At 33.2% G+C, this 16793-nt stretch overlaps 1 protein-coding gene across 1 annotated transcript; it reads right to left on the bottom strand.

The window, feature by feature from the left end:
* Positions 1 to 10068: 10068 nt before the first annotated feature.
* Positions 10069 to 16492, bottom strand: LOC133689703 (calcium-dependent protein kinase 13-like). Its single transcript, XM_062109695.1, has 7 exons — positions 15484 to 16492; positions 14703 to 14846; positions 14290 to 14442; positions 13375 to 13490; positions 13116 to 13283; positions 10637 to 10867; positions 10069 to 10551 (listed from the first exon to the last, which is right to left on the bottom strand). Exons 1-7 carry the CDS (start codon positions 16106 to 16108, stop codon positions 10402 to 10404), a joined length of 1587 nt encoding a protein of 528 aa, XP_061965679.1. The 5' UTR covers positions 16109 to 16492; the 3' UTR covers positions 10069 to 10401.
* Between the last annotated feature and the right edge of the window lie 301 nt (positions 16493 to 16793).

Raw genomic sequence — 16793 nt, 5'->3', positions numbered from 1 at the left:
TAATTTTTTTATTTAATTTTAAATAATTATTTTTTTATTTGAATTTTTTTCCAACACATTAGACATTGTTTAGAAATTTATTTCATTATTGAATTTATGTTAGTTAATTACTAATTTAAACTCATTAGCTTGCAACCTAAAAGTGATCTATATATCAAGACTTATTGTGATTGGAACAATCAGGTTGTCACTAAGTTTATGTGTGCTTCCTACCTTTCAGTGATTTTCCTATATTGAGAAATTTTGTTCTGAGATTTTTTATTTCTCCATGTCATTAATTTATTTATTCATACTATTTATCTCTTTTATTTTATTTAGATCACTGATTGATTATAATATTGTTGATTCATTTTATCATATTTCAATGTAATTTAATTTCTTAGCTAGAATTATCAATATATAATTAGTTAAAAAATTACTTGTGATTTTATAATTTTACGATCTGAGTTTATATTATATTTCTCGTGTTATATTAAAAATATATTTTTAACAACCTTGATTGTAATGTTATATTTTTATAACCATAAAAAAAATATTTTTATAGTTTCAAATTAAAGGTTTGGAAAATTGTTGTCGAAGGTTAGCAACACAGTTACGTTACAAGGAAACTTTTTTCAAAAGACAACTTGTGATGGTTTAAATTCTCAGCGCAGCACAAAATTATAGTGCGAATCAAATCAAAGCGATCTGTGTAGTGTGCGCCCATTTCGGACAACTACAACATGTGTCGTATAAGACTGTCGATCCCCTAGTCCTTACCACAGCCTCATTGTATTGTTGAGTCAACATGACAAAATTTGAAAGTGGCATATGATCATAACTTTGCTAAATCAAACCACATGTGGTCGACCACTGACCAAAAAAAACAAGATACCATTATTTTTGTGTTTTTTTATGACCATAGGCTACGGCAGATAATACAGAATTGACCGGATAATAAATTATTGATTGAATGATTAAATGATAAAAAAAAAAAAACTGCTTTGATGATTAACCGGAGTCAATTAGATTGATTGGACTAATTTAGAATCTCATACAGCATATAGCGATGCGAATAAAAACTGCTTTGGAAGTTGCAGAACACTCTCACCTCAATCCATCTAATGGTAAACTCCCTGGAGTCTGTAACATTTCGCTCATCTACTCAGAGAAGGGAATGAGGCTGATGATCATGATCTTGCTGAACAAAGTCTTGATAGGAATAATGAGTTTTTGGCTTGGATGTTATTTCTGTACCTCTACTGTTGTATTGCTATAGCTAGGCCCTGCCTTCTTGGCTGATTTAATTTCCAAACTAATCTACATAGATTTTCATAGGGTATTGCTACAGCTAGGCCCTTTTGAGTGGAGATGATATACAATAGGGAACATGGGTGCGCAGATGTGAACCCACGATGATGCCTCCATTCTTTCCACTGGAACAAATGTTTTTCAGAAGAACAATGTGTACTTACATGTGTTCTTCTGGAAAGCATATTGGACTCATAAGGTGGTTTCAAAAGCATTTCACTGTTGTCTTCAAGGAAAAAAAAACATTGCTCTGTGTCTGTGTTATCTTTGCTGAAAAGGAATGGTCATACTTCCCATCAAAAGTCTATGTTGAGTGCTTGTGCCCAAGTTTTACAAGTAATCTCAGCATAATTGCTTCACCATTCGCGTTTAAATATTCTCTACTTCAATTATATATTTTCATCACTTTTTAGATTTTTGTTCTTGACCGACTAAAAAGCTAGCAACCCCTGGTTTTCAACTAGACATTTTCATCGTTTTGAATTTAAATTCCTCTATTGAGAGTTTAGATTACTGAAATAAAAGAAGAACTGGTTGCATGGGCTCTAACTAATTTATAATAAGATAAGAGATATGTGTTTTTTCTATGGATATGTATTTCATCATAAGAAAAACCTAGCTACAAGCTTGGAAAAAATCAGCAGGAGCTTATTTCTGTTAAAGGCTTTAACAATGATTTATTTTCTATTTAGAAGTAGAGGAATGTTTTATTTTTTATTCGAAAATGTGTTAAAATAAAATTTTTTATAAAAAATTATTTTTATCATCAGCACATTAAAACGATATAAAAACATTAAAAATATTAATCTCAAATAATTTATTAAAGCTGAAGAGATTAATGAACAAATAAGATGGAAAAGAGTAATGCTAAACGTGCTTTTAAGAAACACGTTGATAGCCATTTGTATTTCAAAATTAAAAGGAAAATAAATAAATAAATTATTTTTAGCATCGAATAATTTAATTATTTTTTCACTTTATAATTAAATTTTTAAATATTATACATTAAACCTGAAATTTAAAGATGTGCAATAATGTACATCCTTAAAAATTGGTGTCAGAAAAAATTAAATAAATAATATGTATTTATTTAAAAAGCTACCATTCTATTTGAAATAATAATTAAAGAGTTATAAGACCTAAAAATAACAAAAATATCACTAAAAAACTTTATTAAAAAAATGTAGGTAGAAAAAGAAAAAAAAAGCAATTAGAATATATCTTTTAAAAAATTTATTTTAAATTTAGAAAACAGACTTCAGGGAGTTTACCATTCTTATCACATCTATAAATTTATTTAAAAATATATTTTAAAATTAGAAGCTACTGTGAACCACCATCTCCACCGCATCTATAAATTTATTTTTGACATCTAGCAACAATATATCTTTTTTATTTCCATTTTATTTGACACTTTTATAAAATAGTATACCTGCGCACGACCACCAACCACCGACAGTCAGTTAACAGGACCGTTTGGACCTATCAAATAGACATTCATGCCATCAGATCTGCCAAAACTTTGAACTATCTCGATCCATGTTGAAACTAAATTTGGTTGTGAGGTCTCTCCACTTGTAGAAGAAGGGCACATTTGTATTCTTCTTTACATAAAATTCAAAAATAAAAAAAAATCCCCAAAGAGTGGACGTATAAATTCTTTAGAAAGGAGGAGGTGTAGAATTGAGAAAAAAAGCCAATAAAAACTAGTATTTAATGTACTTGATTTAGTCTCGAGCCATGAATTTGTGTTTGGGTTTTTCTTTTAAATTTGGGTTTAACAGAGAGAGAGAGAGAGAGAGAGTATGAGAGGGGAGAGAAGGTTGGTATGAAAGGAGAGTCCATGAATTGTGTTATAATGATTATTTTTCATGCTTTAATATGTACCAAGATATTATTATATTTTTAAAGATTTGGTTCTACGAAATAAAATATTAAAAAACTTGGTTATAAAATAAATAAAAAAGAAAAACCATACAGCATATATACTCAACATATATAATTTATTTAAAAAAAGAATTTTGCATCGTGACAAATTTGCAAATAATAACTATCAACATCTTAATATCCATAATGATAATCACACTAGACAAAAAGAAGATGGATTTTTCAGGAAGAATGGGTAGTCTCTTTCAATAGCGAAAGTTAGTGATGAGCCCATGTCATCGATGGGGTCCATTATTGACAATTCATGCCTCCCAAAAGTCATCTCCACATGAAAAATGAGACCCTTATCAAATCATGTCGGAAGACTCACTGGTTATTCTTATTATTTTTTATTAAAATAGATATTTAAACTAGTTTGTATTTATCTTAATTAATTTTATAAATTTTTAAATTAATGACCATATAAATCTCTAGTGATTTAAAAATTTATGAAACTTAAACTAATAATCTCTAAAAATTAAATTTATAATCTGACTAGTTGAGTTACACTCGTTGTTTTTATTATTATTAACAAATAAGGTGGAAATGAATGGATCAATAATTAATATATATATATATATTCTTTCAATATCGATGGCTCAAAGTGGATGCATTTCAATCCAGAAGCTCTGAAGGCCGTCGATATTGTGGTACTGGCATTGTAAATTTGTGTGGGACGAATCCGAAGGGGTGGCCCTGGCCGCCAAGATTAAAAACGATGTCACCCTTCCCCTTGTCTTTAGATAACTCTAATTTAATCCTTACAAAATGAAAAATTTAATCATTTTCTGCTGTGAAAAACTTCTTTCTTGACATGTTTAATCCTTCGAAAGATAGAGAATTGGCTCCCTGTGCTTTCAAATAAATGTCACACTTAGCCCTCTTCTCCTAAAAATAAGTTAGTTCGATACTTAAAACAAACAAAACTTACTTATTTCTTATCCTAAATTAAAAGGATATGTCTTGGGGTATATAAATATATTTTTTCTACTTGAAAAATATTCCCCATGACAAACTTGATAAACAAATATTGGTGCAAATATTATATATAAAGCTGAAAGAGATAAGTCTTTCGGTGTGCATTTTAAATAGTGAAACTACTCATTTACCCTTCGAGATCAATTTTATTAAGCTAGGTTCCAGGGGTAGGAAAATCTTTCTTATGAGGCACATTGATTATTACGAGAAAGTCCGGATTAGATAGTATTTTTACATCTTCATTTCTTGACGTGATTACTTAATTACCCTTGAAATATTAAAAATAAAAAACTTCGGTTAATGGGTTTTGACTTATTTTTTACACAATTAAGTTACTTCATTGCTTTTGCAAATATTGCATTTGACTGAGAGCTTTTTTGTCTTTTATATTTGGTTATTTGGTAGTTATTGAAAGTCATTGAGGGGCAATAAAGTAATTTGATAAATTAAAAAATTAAAAAAAAAATTAAAAATGATGAACAGTAATCGCCATCGTTGGATTGTACATGCGGTGTCGTCTGATGGCCAAAACCTATCATCTAGGGTAGCGACCAAAGCGTTTCGACATCCTCTCCATTTAAAAACACCACGTGTTGCATAATTGTGATTGGTGTGGCGCGTGTAGATGTTTTTCTTCCTCTTTCCTACTCAATTTTTGGCTTGACCTTATGAAAAATCAAATCAACCCCTCAGGTTTTATCCTTAAGATTTGGTCCTATTCTCTTGAATAATTTTTTTTATTTGGAATAATTAATGAAATGAAAGATTTTTTTACAATTTAATCCTTGAGTTTTTCTCCTGTCAAATATAATATGTTTTTGTTATTATTGCTATTTTTTACCTTTGCAAGATTTTTCTATTTGTCTTTTTAAAATAACAAAGGTTGTCTCAAGGGTGTTTTTTTGATCTTTGTTATATTTAGCGTTTTTAAAATGAATTTTATTTTTAATTAAATTAAATTTATTGATTTTATTCCCCGCATTTAATCGGGCGGGTGTTGAGTTTTTCTGTTGAGTCCAAGTCTATAATTTAATAGGTTATGGGTTTATAAGGTTCACCCATACATGCTTAGTTTTTTTCCTTTTTTTAAGCTTTTTTTTCTTGGTTTCATTCATCAATATTTTGTTAATTTTTTTAATTTATTTTCTATGATATTTTTCTGTTGTTTAGAAGGTGATAGGGATTAACTCGGATTTTTATTTTCAGCCTTTGTAAAATCTAGTTTTTTAAAGGAATTTTATTTTATAATTAAAATAAATTAATTATGTCGGTACAAGCATAAGATACTCGCTTCATGATAATATTTTGTTTTATTTACTTTTTGAATTGATGTTTTTACATACGTTTGACCTCTTTTATTTATCAAAGTTATTAGATTTATTTTTTTCATTTTAAACGTTCCTATCACATTATCATCTTTATTATATTTTTTTTATATTGATAAAGACTTAACCCAATTCACAGCGTATAGCATGCCATCTAAATGTATTAATTAAAGAGCGAGTTTAGGCACGTTGGGACAAAGAGTCGTGTCAATTGTCCTGAAAGAAACAAATAAGTAGGTTTTTTTTTCTAATTTCTTGGGCGAATTCCTACGATTGACAACTAGAACAAAGTTTAAGCTGTGCCTAACAAGACCGTTAGCTCATGAAGACAAAAAACTCTGGTTTAGGTCAGTATCTCGGCCACTTTCCGAACAAATTAATTGCTCGTTTTTCCACTTGTTAATTATCCCATTGGAGCCAGCAAAAGTAGAATTTCGGCATTGTACTTCCGCAAGAGATCAGCGGTAGCTAATGTCGACGATTTTTAATTTCCATTAAGAAAGAGACAGCTTGTTTTTTAAAATTATTTTTGAAAATTTTTTATTTTTTTATTATTTTTATTTTAAAAAAAAACTATTATTATAATAATAAATAATATAGTAGAAGAATAGGAGTACGGATGCACGCGATCAGGGGGACGCACTACAATATGTGTAAGGCTATAACCTAGCTAGGGGGAGCTAGGAAGATCAATACCGATCCACGTGTCAATCAGATTTAGGTCCGTCTTGTAGAAATCTTAGAGGCTACGGTATAAGGAAACAAAAACGTGATTAAAATGCAAGGAATAGGAAAGCATTAATTTTAGGACAGTCGGTGTGGAAACAACAAAAAAATAATATCGTATTTCTGTGGTTTCCTTCTCTAATTCAAACCTCTCGTACACTATTTATCCTTCGATATGTATACATATCTCAAACTTCATGTTTGATTTGATCACTCAACAAAATCGTGATACATGCATGCATTGATTTTTTTTCTCTTCTTTTCTTTTCTTTATTATCATGTGAGAAATTTTAAAAACTTCAAAGTGTAATAGGACATTTCCACAACTACTAGATGAATTGATAAGATGACTAAACCGGCCACTAGTTAGTGAGTTGATGGGGCGACTAGACTTAGACACCACTTAATAAGATAATCGGGTGATTAGACTCGTTCGTCCCATGCTCTATTATCGAAACAAGTTTCGTATCATAATAAAAGACCATTTGATGTTTAAGTTAGTAAATTTAATGAAAAAAATAGCATACACAAAAGAAAATGAGAGCAAAGAATATAAGAGAGTGTATGATTGTTATTGTATGAACTAGTGTTCTATGTGATGTTCCTAAATAGACTTGTTTATTTACCTTGTAACCCAAGGTATTTAAACAATATGGTCACATGAGCTTACCATGTGGACTCATGATGGATAACAATTACTTTTCCTTTTAGGTAGTAATAAAAAAGTTGTTTGTTATTGTATCTCGTTGTGCCATTGGTGGGAAAGGTTGGCATTCACAAATGATTGGTGAGAAATGTTAGTTCCATCTAAGAAGACAGATTAGCAGGAGATAAATATCAATAAAAAAGTTAGGTGCTCTCTAAGAAGACAAATTCTAGAGATTGTCTTATCTCATGCAATGCATCGTGGAATGTATTAATCTCTCTTTTTTTCTGTTTAAGTTGCATTTCTTTCATTACAAAACTATTAGAGGTGATCGTTGGCAATCAATCTTTCTATCTTTATTTTTAAAGCTTAAAAGTCCTTAGTATCGTGCTCATTATTATAGTGAAAGAAACAATTTGTTGGGGCTCTTTATGTTCATGCTACTCTTCAAGAAGGTAGATATTAAATAAATATTTTCCCTTGATGACATCTAATACTTAGTACACATAGTGGTCTGATGTGTGTTTACGAGCTTAGGAAACATTAGTTAATCGCAAATATATTTCCTTGTTTTCTTTTTTGATATCTTATGGCTAGTAGGAGATTGATGGCAGTAAGAAGATTATGTTCTCTATTGCTAGAATTGAGAGTATTCTTTTCTGGTCACGTTCGCTTCTTCTACTCGAATATGATTTTTCAATACATGTTTTAGCCAAGGAAAAATTAGTCATCAAAAGTGTACAGTCATTCCCATAAAGAATAGTTATAGGCTTCATTATTCAGGACTTTGGTGGCAGTGAATTTTAGTAGACTTTTCATATTGATAATTTCCTCATTAAACTTTTGAAGATAAGCTTAAAGTCTATCATTTTCTCGTTGTGTGATGACAAAGGGCTTAATTATACTTTTTTTAGTCAGTATGCTAGTGATGAAAAGATAGATGGTTTTGGCATAAAGATCACCAAAGTCAATAACAGATCCAAACTTAAGGATGCGATACAACACTCAAACAGATCCATAAAATGTTGTTGGAAGGATTTTTTTATTTTTTTTTTTACAAAGCGTTATTGTCTTGTATTGCAAGCTCCAAAGCACTTTGTATGTTCTGTAAGTGCTCTCTTGATTTTATAAAACCATCATAGTTGTCTAATTCGGTATTTGTATATAACAATCCTTGGAGAGACGAGTGTGTAGTATTTGATGACAAACTAGAGAATCTTTCATTTGATGGTGTTTATTTTCAAAAACATGTACAATTATTGATCTTGTCTTGTATTAAGGTGTTTTTCTATAATGAGTATGCAAGCGAAAGTTGAAGGGAGATCGATGACAATATCCATTCTTATGGATAGAACTTAATGAAGTTGTATTTTTTATATTAGAGTTCATGTCTAGAATGTCTAGTTTTGGAATACTTTTCATAATAGGAATAGATCCTTAATAGAGTTGGAGTATGAGTATTCTCGTGCTTACTTATATATATGTCATTCTACCTTTCCTTTAGGGAATTAGTTAACTTTTATATGCACTAACTTGTTAAGAAAGTAAAAAAGTGTGAAGCTGTTATTATATATATATATATATATATATATATATATATAACAACATTATTTAGAGCTTCCACTAACATCATTTAGTAAAGTTTGTGATGGAAATAATATACAATAAAGAGAAGGAGAGCGAAAAGCATGTTCTTGTATGAACTTGTGTTTTGTGTTATGTTTTTAAATTAACTTGTTTGTTTTTCTTGTAAATCGAGATATTGAAATGCTTCAGTAACATGAGCTTACCTCGTGGTGTAATGATGGAAAACAATTACTTTTCTGTATAGGTGACCTGGAATTAAAAAAAAATGTTAGTTGTTATGCCTCGTTCTATTGGTGGGAATGGTTGGCACTTGCCGGTGATTGAAGATAAAGGTTGGTGTCCTCTAAAGAATTAAGTTAGTGGGAGAAAGTTATTTGTGAGAAAGCTACGCTCTTTCTAAAAAGACAAGTTGATGAGAGATAATTATTGGTGAGAAAGAGAGATATTGTACTGATAGTTTTTGGGTAAGCATGGACGAATACGGCGTTATATTGATTTTTTTAAAAGTTGTAACTCATGATGTGTACCAATCGATGAAATTTTAAAAATTTAAATTGGAGGACTCAATCCCAAGAGAAAAACCTAGTTTTGCAACGAGTGCTTGGACCGGAGAACAATCCCTTAAGCTAGAGTGTAGACCAGTTGGTTGGCCCAACCAGATTGTGCATCGGTTCAAATAAGGGTCAAAACAAGCTAGAGAGCAATTTATTTGGGCTGTACATGTACACTGGTCTATAGTTTTGTATTTAATTTTATATCATCATAATCATCATGAAATTGCATGTTGATAATTATTTATTTTTTCAACTACCCAGGACATCGATTTTTAACCCTGTGCCTTGAAATAAAAGCAAGAACACCAGATGTGTTTAACATGTCATGTCATATTGGGCATGGGAAGCGCGGTGTGTCAATACTCATGACTCACGAGAACCATTTTAATATAATACAAGCAGCAAAGTGGGCTTGCTAAAACAGTTTCTTTCATTCCAAAGGTCTATGTTATTCTGTTGAATATTTCACTTTCTTTCCTTTTGCGCATGGTAATTAATTTTAAAATATGGTTTAACTAACTCTTACTATACATTTTTTTCAAATCTTCTTTTTGAATTTAGAACTTAGTCGTGCTTTGCCCTCTCGTCCTTCTTTATTTTTTTGGTGATATGCCATGGGAATTGAGACCCCTAATGGTTGTGCTCTGGGCTGGCTATTGTTTGGACTGATTTGGTTATAAGATGAACATAGGCTACCGTGACCGTATCGTTCGTTTCTTCTCTCAAATCATTCAGAACATAGTATGCACCCATTAAGTTGAGAATGACGCACACGGACGAAGTTACATCTTCAAATATAGCTACTGCCAATTTTTACTTGCATGTAAATAATTCTAGTAACATCAAACAACTCAATACTAACTAGCAATTGCTGGCTAGGCATGCTCCAATGTATAACTTTGGAGAACAAAATTTAATAAAAATATATGCACCCATCTAAAAGTTTATTCCTAATAGCATTACATGTAGTTTTCGCAGATTACTTCACTAATTTCTCGTGTTTTTTGAGCAAAAGAAAAGGGTGTCAAAAGTCGGGAGCCCCAGAACACAACGCATTTCCTTTTAGAATATACTACAGCCCTACAGAGTTCATCCCACCAATGTTCGCATTGTCTACAAGAAACAATTACCGAAGGTTAAAAGTGGTGAGAAGAAAAGGAAAAGAATCATACATCCTGTACCGTGGTACCAGTCATCATTTTTACACAACTAACATTTTGAAGACAGATAAGATGCCCTCAGCCTCCATGATCCTTGTAAGCCCACAAGCAAAAGGGCCCCGCATAAAAGAAGGCAAATCTAAGATGTATGGTGATGACCCACTACTTTCTTTGCAAGGATAAATTAAACATAGGCCCTGTGGATATGTTTACTCACTCCCCAGGTTTAGTGAACCATCCTTCATGAGCTTCATGCTTAGACTGTTGAATCTCCCTCTAGAGTAATGACGGGAAGCTTTCCTCCAATCTGTTCCAGTTTTCATCATAGCAAAGAATTCGTCATAGCTGATTCTTCCATCCTGCATTCATAGGACATTGATGTCAGACTGAAATCTCCTGAGCCAAGATTAGCATATAATGTTAAATTTAGTATTGCCCATTCACCTTGTCAGTGTCTACTTCTTGGAAGATGTCATTTGCCACATCTGTACAATCATCCGCTCCATCCTCCATCAGGGCATCCCGGAGCTCATCTGGCTCAATGTAACCATCGCCATCCTTGTCGAAGTAGGAGAATGCCTTGCGAAGATGCTCATCATTGTCCATCCTTTGGAGAGGAAGAGAAACAGCGACAAACTCCCCATAGTCTAGTTTACCCTTCCCATTAGCATCTACCTGTTGGCAAACAAGTAATCCATTCAGAACCAACTGGATATAATATATTCCTTAACATTATGTTTGCTTAACAAAAGGAATGAGGATGGACGATTAAGAAAGAATAGGCTAGAGACAGAAGCAATGCTCAACGCATTTTTAGGTGGATCCATATCGAGTAAAGAATACATGAATCCAATCCTCACATTGATTCCAACATAATTCAACTCATCCAAATTCGAAGGATAGGGAGAAAAACAAGAATTAGATGAGTATTGTTCTATGGTACCTGTCATCTAAATTTTTTTTTATCTTGTCCACCAAACTAAGTAAGAACCGAGAAAGAGAAACTGCTTTCATCCTTTCTCCTCTTCATCTACCCAATTCTTACACTATTTTCTATCCTCCCAACCATTTTCAATGTTACTTTGTTCTAACAATTGCCTAAATGATAAAGATGGAACACTTTGAAGAAGGAACAAACAAATTCATGCATGTACTTGCAGCATGTGAAAACTCCTGAATTCTTCATCAAACCACATGTAAACTCAAAGTCTTCATTAACCAGGTAGACTTCAATTTCAACCTTCACCTTTAAAATGTGGTTATAAAACCTCAGAAGCTTCCCATCTGTTTTGATGTCTCCCTTGTTAGTTCTTTATCATATTTGACTAACAGAAAGCATGAGATGGTGGCTTGTTAATTTTCTTTTGTCTTCTTTTTCTTCACATGGAATACATCAACTTTCCAAATGAAATGCTAAAAAGCAAAAATGAGAGAATAAAAAAAAGGGTATCCATAAACTGCCTTCCCAACCCCTCCAGAACATATATATACCTACTTGTAAAGGTAATTGATAGTCCACCTTTATCACCGGCAAAACCCCATCAGAAGTCTGAAATTAAGATAGAACAAGGCTCCAGTCACTCACCAATCTCTCAACTCCTACAGATCCAATCCAGCCCAAGAATCTCTTCAAACCCATTCCCCACAACACGGTCTTATGAAAAGATAAATAAGAAACTGAAGCCAGCTACCATAACTGACTTTGAAATAGTACATTACACAGGGAAATGGATGATGGAGATGGAGATGGTGTTAAGAAAAACCAAGGGAGGGGAGAAGAAAGGAGTTCAAATGCGGAATTATTGAGAGGATGTAAACATAGGTTGAGATCAAATATTCAGTGTAATGAAACTGTGGAAGAGAGCATGTTAGTGGAATCAAAGGATAAAGGATGGCTGCATCTAATTCTAGCTTGATAAGACTCAGATGTTGAGTGTACACACAGTTTAAAGAGAGGGATAATAGCAAAGAATTCAGATTTTTCCCTAGCTTTTCTCGGATAAATTTTCAAAGATTGGCTTGTTTTATGGAGAAAAAAGGAAAGGAAATTAGTATAATTTCCATTAATTTCCATGGGCACTTATAGCAGAGGATTGAAAAAGGTCACGCATCAAAAAACATGAGAGAATAAGAGGTTAAGTTTTAGAGCGAGGTGGAGATGAAATCTGCTCTAAACTGTGGGCTATCCCTGTAGTTAAGCCAGCTATTTTCTAGCAGCAATGAAATGTTCAAACACCATAATTTTTACACCGTTAATTTCCAAGAGTGAGCATTCTATTCAGAAGCTTAAAGTCAATCTCTTATACAATTGTAATTTTGGTCTAGTAGCCACCAGCTTCCCTTGTTTTTTTTCCTTTTTGGGAGCCCCCAACCTTCATGCTAGAACCTAAACCTTCATCTTCCAAATCAAGCTGGAATCCAGTTTACAAATCTAAACAACATTTTGTCCATGTTATCACTGTAGAAATATATTCTATAATCCTACTTTCAGATTTCCTCAAAGATGCAAATTATTTGTTTCAGGAAAGACAACTGGAAAGTGCAGGGATAGACCACCTAAACAAAAGATTAGAACTAAAATTACTTCCGGGACAACTGATTATGCTAAAGTGTGGCAAATTAAGTAACTGGTCAGATAACTAGGCTTGATGTATTCTCATGATGTGTAAATGCCAAAGCCTCGTACCTACACTTGCATAATACTTTCTCCAATGTCGAAGGTGCATCCCTCACTTAATATGAAAATCATTGCGGATAAGAGAAAAGAGAACTCTGAGATGTATCCATTGCAATCATGCTACCAGTACTGTTGTTGAAGGGGAAAACATATAGCAGGTATACTATAGATACTGTTTGATTATTTTAGCCAAGTACAGATACTGTTTGATGAAACTTGAAACTGAGATGCATAAAGTGTACTCACAGCTTCAATAAGCATTTGAACTTCAGACTCCCCAAGCTGGGAACCAAAACTTCTAAGTCCAGTTTTCAATTCTTCAATTGAAACAATACCGTCATTATCGGTGTCCATCTTCTTGAACATTTCTTTGATATCTTCAACTTCTTCAATGGATAAGAAATCAGCAATAACCTAGATAAAAGTACCAAAATATTTATTTCTGGATGGGAAAAAATAATATCAGATGAACAATAAGAAAATTATAGAGGAATAAAAATCTAACCCTGAGAGCTTTTCTTTTGAATCTGTTCATCATTGAAAACTGCTTAAGTCTTGACTTGACAACATCTCCAAGAGGAACATTTGGAGCTTTCTTAGCATTTAGGAGCCAAGGATGCTCTATAAGTAGAAACATAAACATTAGGTGAAAGATAATAAATATTAATCATGCTTGTTCAAATGTGACAAGTATTGAAATCATGATACATGAAGAATGCCATTAGATAAACTGGATAATCATAGCTTTTTCCTGGACAGAATGAACAGCTTGCTGAAGCAAAATATTAACTAGGGAGATGCTAAAACTTTTAGGCTTAAAAGCAGCAATAATGTACCATGTATACAGCAAGAGAGATAATGATGAAGTTATCAAGCAAGATTTTTTAAGGCTGGTAAGCTAGATGAAACTGTAGCATTCCCAGTTATATCTTGCATATTGTAGTAGTTCTTCAAACTATGATGCATTATCACATCTGTAAAGCAACATAGCACTTGTTACAGATTCATTTATCAAGTCCCACATTTTTGTCCACATAACAAGATAAATTGTGAGTTAAGATAGTTTCCTAAACAGGTCAGAACTGCAAATTTCAGAATATCTAATAAATTGTGGGGGCTGTAGACAGGGTCAGAACTGTAATTCTTTAATACCTTAGGTTCTTTTGCCTCTTATCTTTAACTCCACTATTCTAGGAGTGTTCAGTGATGAAATGCATCTTAACAACCAGGTAGAATCTCAATTAAAGAAACAATCTACCAAAACAGTAAAATCATACCAAAATCAGATGGAATTTGCAACCCCATGCTCCCACACCCACCAACCCAAAAGAACAAAGAAACAGTGTTCCCAGATGGTAAAACTAAAAAACATGCTCATATGATGAGGTTCTGTGCAAATAAAATCATATATATAATATACCTAACACTTGTTTTGCAGTTAATCGAAGCTTTGGGTCTGGCTCCAGCATTTGCCTCACTAAGCTCTTAGCATTTTCCGAAATATTTGGCCATGGATCCCGTTTGAAATCTATAATCCCACGAAGAATGGCCTGAGCAACTCCTTGCTCGGACTCTGTATTCATAAATAATAATAATAATAATAACCCTCCTTTCAAGAAAAGCTCAAAAAAATAAAGAAAAAGCAGGAGTACAGAACAAAACGAAGAAAGAATAGCTGTGCACATACACTGAAGCCATCATACAATGATGGAAAGGAGTTTCTTAGAATATGGTGCAAGCACTCATGCTGCAGTCTCCCTCACACAACACACAAACACACACAAGCAAACATAGTAAATGCAAGAGAGGGGTGGGAACCAAAAGTATAATTACCAGCCCAAAATGGCGGAACACCGCACAACAAGATATAGAGAATGACCCCTGCACTCCATATATCAATTTCCGGTCCATAGTTCCGCTTGAGCACCTCTGGAGCCATGTAATAAGGACTTCCAACAATTTCAGAGAACCTCTCACCTATTAAAAATTAGGCAGTAGTGAACATTAGCATAATATAGTAACTAGATATAAAAATAATCAAAAACAATAAAAATTTCAATGATTTTCACCATATGGCCAGCATGTGACAATTTTTTGAAATAGAAGTTGTCTTCCCAGAAGCACATAAAATATCTATGACAATTATGAGGAAGAAAACATCAAGTTTATATCTAAAACTTAACCGTGACTAAACATGGTAAGCATCCTACACATGAACTCTAAAATAAAACTGTGCTCGAACAAAATAGCATCCCAATCCTCTTATTAGAGCAACCACAATAGGTTCTTCAGAAAGGGCATCATAAAAAAATTACGCACATAGAACTTAAGATGCTAAATGCAGACTATTAAACAGAATATTAAAAGGAATTTCCTAACATTTCAAAGCATGATACTCCAATAGTCTTATCACTCTAGTAACTAGAGATTCCAGCATTTTCATTAATACTACATTACCCTGGCAAGTAGCAACAAACCACATACTTACATCAATGCATTGCTTACACACACGCACGCAAGAAAAGGAAAGGGGAAAATAATCACTTATCTATCTAAGATAAACCCTTATCATTCCATTTTCCCATCATCAGTTAATAATCAAGTTATTTCTCACCTGGCTTAAAGAAAATAGACAAGCCAAAATCAATAGCTTTCAAAGGCGAATTCTCTTTCTTACTCGCGAACAAAAAATTCTCCGGCTTCAAATCCCTATGAATCACACCATGCTTATGACACAACTGCACAACCTCAACAATCGTTCTAGTCACTGCGGCGGCGGCTCTTTCAGTATAATGACCTCTAGCAACAATTCTATCAAACAATTCCCCTCCTTCACACAACTCCATAACCAAATGCACCGCATTATCATCCTCACAAGCTTCTTTCAAGCTCACAATACTCGAACTCTTCGGCAAATGCTTCATTATCGCTACTTCTCGTCTGACATCTTCAATATCCACAGCAGTCCTCAACTTCCTCTTCGAAATACTCTTACAGGCAAGTAACTCTCTCGAGTCTCGCTCTATACACAGATACGTTACGCCAAATTCTCCCCGCCCTAGCTCACGATCTACTAAATAGCGTTCTTCGATATTCTCCTTGGGGAAGCCAGTGAGGACTGTGATTGGTTGCGGTGTTTTTTTAGCTGTGTTGTCTTTCTTTCCGTGATCGTGACCGGAGAAGCTCGATTTCACATCTTCTCTAGCTACGGCGGCCGGAGATCTGCAACAATTCCCCATTTATAGCGACTTTTTTTAGATCTTGTGATAGAAATAATGAATTAGGGTTTCACTTTTCTACATTATAGAAAGTGAAAACCTACTGAGAGAGTGTGAAGGCAAAGTTAGAGAGAGGAAGAAAAGGAGGAGGAGGAGGAGGAGTGGCGTTAGTGAGTGAGAGGAGTGGAGAATAGCTTTTTAGAGTAGAGTTTTTTTAGTCTTTTGAGAGTGTTTTATTTATTTATTTATATTTTTTTTAGAGATAGAATAGTATTTATTTTTTTAATCGGAGACTCTGGTTCTGTGACTTTTGTCGGCTAATCGGGGTTGGAACGGGACGGTGGAGCAGGAAGAGAGGGAAGGATTCGGAGTTGTTTGGATTCGGCAAGTGTTTTTTATATGGAGTCTGGACAGGACGGAATGATAGGAGGGAGAGATTGGATAATTTTAGTTTGGAATAAAGTCCTTCGACTTCAGTGTATTTCTAATGTTTCCACTCTTTTCAGGTAAACTATGTTTTTATCTCTGTAGATTCATAGATGTTTCAATTTTATACCTCTAGTTTAAAAAACATAGATGTTATCTCTGTAGTTTTCAAAATGTCCATAGTTTACTATTAACTAACGAAACCGATTGACGAGTTTAATTTTCTGATTTTTTTTTGGCTCCTAGAGTACTTCCCGTGAGATATAATTTGAATTCACAT

This window comes from Populus nigra, chromosome 3, assembly GCF_951802175.1.
Source record: "Populus nigra chromosome 3, ddPopNigr1.1, whole genome shotgun sequence".
Taxonomy (NCBI): domain Eukaryota; kingdom Viridiplantae; phylum Streptophyta; class Magnoliopsida; order Malpighiales; family Salicaceae; genus Populus; species Populus nigra.
The sequence above is the reverse complement of the archived record's forward strand: the minus strand, read 5'-3'. Positions and strand labels throughout refer to the sequence as shown.

Excerpts from the sequence above, each read along its gene's own strand:
- LOC133689703 (XM_062109695.1), bottom strand. The coding sequence starts at position 16,108 with ATGGGGAATTGTTGCAGATCTCCGGCCGCCGTAGCTAGAGAAGATGTG. Across the intron at positions 14,847-15,483 it reads GTCTATTTTCTTTAAGCCAG|GTGAGAGGTTCTCTGAAATT; the intron begins GTGAGAAATAAC and ends AATTTTTAATAG. Across the intron at positions 10,868-13,115 it reads TTCAAATGCTTATTGAAGCT|GTAGATGCTAATGGGAAGGG; the intron begins GTGAGTACACTT and ends GTTTGCCAACAG.